The 5,000-nt window shown below is 42.7% G+C and overlaps 1 protein-coding gene across 15 annotated transcripts in view; it reads left to right on the forward strand.

The window, feature by feature from the left end:
• The window catches only part of myo18ab (myosin XVIIIAb), a 90,470-nt gene that overhangs the window by 82,487 nt on the left and 2,983 nt on the right, over window positions 1–5,000 (forward strand). For 14 of the 15 annotated variants that reach the window (XM_046863608.1, XM_046863609.1, XM_046863615.1 and 11 more), the window contains 2 exons: window positions 1,994–2,116; window positions 3,101–4,558. In XM_046863608.1, the coding sequence (XP_046719564.1) occupies window positions 1,994–2,116; window positions 3,101–4,550 (1,573 nt within the window). In that variant the 3' untranslated portion in view covers window positions 4,551–4,558. The remainder of the gene's footprint in view (window positions 1–1,993; window positions 2,117–3,100; window positions 4,559–5,000) is intronic. The other variant, XM_046863610.1, reaches the window with a different exon arrangement.

The following is a 5,000-nucleotide window of genomic DNA, read 5'->3' on the forward strand; positions in this document are numbered from 1 at the left end:
TGCCAGTGGCTCCCAGTCCTGAACCAGTTTCTGGCAAGAAGCTACACTATACTAGCAATAGCCTGCTGTTTTTACAGACCAGTGCATATTACATTATTGTTTATTTAATTGTAAAAATATGTTTGACCCTAAATAAATCATTTGTAAGCTAAATGTAAGCTGTGTGGAGGAAGGGGTTGGTAAAGTGCTCAGACAGAATATTTAAGTGGAAGGACACTCTTCAAGTATTTAGCCAAGAAACCAGAAGTAGAAGAACTTTTTTTTTTTTTACTGATATTTAAGTAATTTGAGTATGTGAAAAGTTATTTATTTATTAATTCATTGATTTGATTTGAATTGTTTATTTTATTTATTCATTGCAGTTGATGTAACTTGATGTTGCACTTCGGGGGATAAAACAAGCGAGTGCATCAATATCACCCTGCACTAGTTTTAGAGCTGTTGAACTTTAGAGGACTATTCATATTCACATTCAAATAGATTTAGCTGTAGGTATGTTGTGCAGCATGAAATCGCAGACGATGAACTGATTGAAAGGAAAAATATATCTACACAAGTGTGCAAGTCTTTAATTTAAAAAATACTTATATAATAACTTCAAGATAACCCCTGCCTCCATTTCTAAACATCATATTATATGTATTATTCCCATGTGAAATATATTCCTCCAAACCACATCCGACGGTTTATCTAATTCTGTGCATCAGTAGCCTAGGGTGTGATACAGTGACAAGATTGTGTGATCCTGTCCTTGATTACAAAATTCATTGTGTCCTGGCCTGCTGTAGATTTCCATACACACAGCATCTCCCCTGTGTTTCTACTCAAGACACTTTAGAGGCTTTTTCAGTTCAAAATGGGCACACATACAGAAGCACTCAGAGCCAACCTCTCATTTCTTTGATAAGGTCATGAGGCTAGAGGCATGCTCCAAAATTACTCATTCTACTATACAGCTCCTCCACCTACTGCAGCGGAATCAATTTGTTTTTTGTGCTAGATAAATGTTTTTGTTTGTGCTAGATAAATGTAAGTCTGTCATATGAATAATTGTTGTGAATATTGAGTGAGATTGGAGTGTGGGAAAAACAGGTGTGGCTATTTTCTGTAGCAACATTGTTCTCTGTAATTTATTCTGGAGAGGACCGACTACGTTGGACCCAGAAAGACGGCTAGAAGCACATTATCGAAATCCCAATTAAAACTAAATCTAGTAGCTAAAACCTCATTTGGAGTTGTTCTGTATATGTCGACTCTGAGTGAAGCTGCTCCTACTGCTCTGGAATCCTCTGATGCTTTAAAAAAAAAATCTGTTTCATGCTGCACAATAAGTGAGTGATACGACTAATCTGAAGAGACAGGGAGAAATTGACTTGCAGATCGGACTAAACATAAATCCTAGGGCTTAACGTGGCCTGAGAAATGAACCGGAAGACCCGGGATTCGTTTAGCTGCTCAGTGTGCATATCATGTCTCTGCTCCTGTGGACCTTGTCAGTTAGTCCCAGTTATTGACAGCACCACTGATCCTCCACTGCAGAAATGTGCATTCACATATATATATATAATATAATTAGAAACTAGTCCTTCTTTTTACGCAAAATATTTATTGGGCATTCACAGGCTTCTTGCTATCCATATTCTTCTCATAAATGCCTATGATTTCAAAATTTTGCCTTAATTTTACACTACATAAAAAAAAAAAATAAAAATCAGGAAGCTCTGACAACTTTTTCCCAGGTTTGTTGAAAATGAGTATTAAAGACCATGTAAAAGAAATGTCTCCAAGTTACTCAAGTGTGAGAGCTGACTAACACACAGAATGGCATTGAGGCTTTTAGGCCTGTGCTGATTGAGCGCATGTCTGGGAGCTGTTGTGTCTGTGCTATAAAGCAGTTTGTTTCTCCACTATTGCTAAACTAACAGTCCGTGTCGAATCTGCTTTGAGCCCGGCTGCTAACACTCTCCATTTCCTTTTTTTTTCTTCCTCACAGTGAAGGTGACTCAGATTCCTGCTCTGAAGTGGACGACCGAGTTGATGGTGTGAAGTCCTGGCTCTCCAAAAGCAAAGGCTCAGCCAAGAATCTGTCAGATGACGGCAACCTGAAGAGCTCAAGGTCAGTAGTTTGAGTGTACCTTTCCCCTCTGGTTGCTTAATGAATGGTTCATTCCGAACAGAGTACACCGTGCACATAAAGCAGGCTAGGAAAGTGCCTTCGCTCGCTTGAAGGGAGATTTTTCTTACCCACTCACTTATTCTCCTCATCGCCACAAGGTTTGATGACAGAGGCTTCTTTAGAAGCGGTGGCCTGCCTGGCAGATTTATCGACACGCCTGTTGGCCAGCTGGCAGGCCTACACCTGCTTCCCTCTTCCAGAGATTAATAGATTGAGCCTGCTGTCTGACAGCTTCGATTGCCCTGCATTTGTCTCTTTTCCAGAAGATTTAAGCCTCCCTCTTGAGCCCCGCACAACTTTTAAAAAAACTTTAGGGCTTTAAATTCTTTTTCATCTTTTCCCTATTGTGAACTCGCCCTAGGGGTGGGTTCAGAGGGACTTTTTACACAGAACATTAATTTTAGTAGCGCAAATTAAAGTGTGATATTGCAAAACTATACACACGATTTCTGTGTGCGCCAGATCTTTATACTTCACTCAAATAAAGAGCTTAAGAAGGTATTACTGGTCTTTACTTATAAATAATAATTATATTTTCGCTTCTGTCTAGATTCTTTTCCCTCTATAGCACGTAGTGCTTGCTTCAAGCCAGTCTTTTTTTCCACCATTTTCATTACTTTTCTGTCTTCTGCCATTTCTTTCAAATAAAACTATGCTACAGGAATGTAGTTACCATCTATTATATATAAAAGAAAATGAACTACTTGGCAGTCATCAGCTGGCACAGTAGTGAGGTGGTAGTGATCTGTTTTAGTCACTGTCTTCACTTTAATCAGGTGCACTTTCAATTATTGTTAAAAATCTCTCTTCTTTATTTCGTAACTCATATTTCTCATTTCTACCTCTGTATCCACCTTTCTGTTCCTATCCATTGCTTTGTCTGCTACGCTGGCCTCCTTCCCTTCAACTGCCCCCTTCATCTAGATATGCTGCAAACAGTGATGCCAAAGAAGGAAAGGAATGGCAAGAGAGTGGCAAAGAAGGTAAAGGTTTAGACCAGAGTAGGCCCGTGTCCGTGATGAGTTCACTCAGTTATAGGAAGCGCTCCAACCTAAAGGATTCCCTTGGTGGCAAAGGAGATGAGGGCTCACTCTTCAGCGCCCTCAAGGAGCAGGATGGCGCTCTGGAGCTCTCATCCTTCCGCAAAAGCAAAGCCAAGCAGCCCGATTCCAGGGACTCGTACTCTGTGAACTCCTGGAGGAAGGATGATCTGGATGACAGGGGCTCAGTTATCTCACAGGCTTACTCAGAGGCAGCCAGCAGAGCCCGGAAGAGCATGGACAGCCGCTGGTCAGAGATAGACAACAAATCAGTTGTGTCGTCCGTGGGCCCAAGCCGAGCCTCTTGGTTGGATGATGATGATGATGATGTCAAATCCAGTGTGAGTACCGCAAGCATGCTGAGTCGTCACCGCAGCATGTCTCGGCTTGATGAGCGCCAGAGTGAGCGTGGCTCAGCAGTCAGTCCATCCCTGAGCTGTAGAAGTCCAGGAAGTGTGAGCCAGAGAAGCCCAGGCAGCGTGAGCCGCGCTGATTCCCGTATGTCCGTAGCTCGCAGCTGCCGCCTAAGCGAGTTTGATATGGAGGATGATTCCATGAGCGTGGCTTACAGTGAGCTAAACTCCAAGTCCTACAGCTCGCACCACTCATCCAGCGGCCGCAGCATCTCCATGCCCCCACGAGCAAGAACCACAGACTCTGATCTGCCAGATGCCTCTGACCTCAAACCCGTCAGCCACCGCAACTACCTTGACCCAGATCTGGAGGCAGCCATCAACGAGGTGCTGAGTTTCAAGCCAGTTAAATTCAAGCGGAGCAGCCTGGAAGACTCTGAAGCTGAGACCGGCAAGCAGAGCAATTGTAGGAACGAGGATGAAGATGAGGTGAAGAGTGTGAGGTCTGGCAGGGACAGCAGCCGCAGCTCTGCGAGCCTGAGGCGGTCTGCTTCAGCCGCGGATGTCCATCGCTCCAGCAGCAGCCTGAGCACCCGCAGCAGGAAGAAGAGCAAGAGCAGAAAAAAGAGAAGCCACAGCTCTGATTCATCGGAAAATGAGCGTAGGAGAAGGAGGTCTAAGAAGAAGGGCAAAAAAAAGAAGTCAAAGAAGGAGTCATCCTCATCGTCCTCTTCCTCCTCTTCTGAATCTCAGACTAGCTCAGAGTCCGATTCCAGTTCAGGAACCTCCACGATCTCGTACAAAAGTGCTAACAGCATAAAGAGGGCTCCTGGTAGGCAGGCATCAGCTTCTGAAGATGAGAGAGAGCCTGGAGGCTCTTCTGAAGCAGCTCCACCAATCAGCAAGAAACAGGAGAAGAAAAGGAAGAAGAATGTGGATAGTGTGATGATGAAGTATCTGTACAGGGCAGACAGTGACTGATGATGCCAGTAGGTGATGCCTGGTTTGGAGTGACGTGTGTACGCATGGTGTTAAACTAACCCTGAACATTTATCACCAGACCATCTCACCTTAAATTGATCACACTTTTATTTTTAAATAGTGATGAACATTTTCTAGTTGCATCCCTTTGATTCTTGTTCAGTCTAATACACTCCCAGTTACGGGTTTGTTGTATGCATGAATGCTACAGTATCTATAGTATCTATCTAAAGGAAACAGAAGTTATTTTTTTAATCACGACTTACAAGTGACCCAGTAATTGCTTTTGTAATTATTCCAATTTAAAAGGGTTTTTTGTTTTTGTTTAATTTGTTGAAATGTTCATGTGATTAATTGCACCAAACAAAAATAGCCAATGAACTAACTGAAGTCAATTCAGAGGTAACCATAGATTTCCCCTCTGGTATTTTAATTCAGCTATAATTAAAA

This window comes from Silurus meridionalis, chromosome 12 (assembly GCF_014805685.1).
Source record: "Silurus meridionalis isolate SWU-2019-XX chromosome 12, ASM1480568v1, whole genome shotgun sequence".
Classification (NCBI taxonomy): Eukaryota; Metazoa; Chordata; class Actinopteri; order Siluriformes; family Siluridae; genus Silurus; species Silurus meridionalis.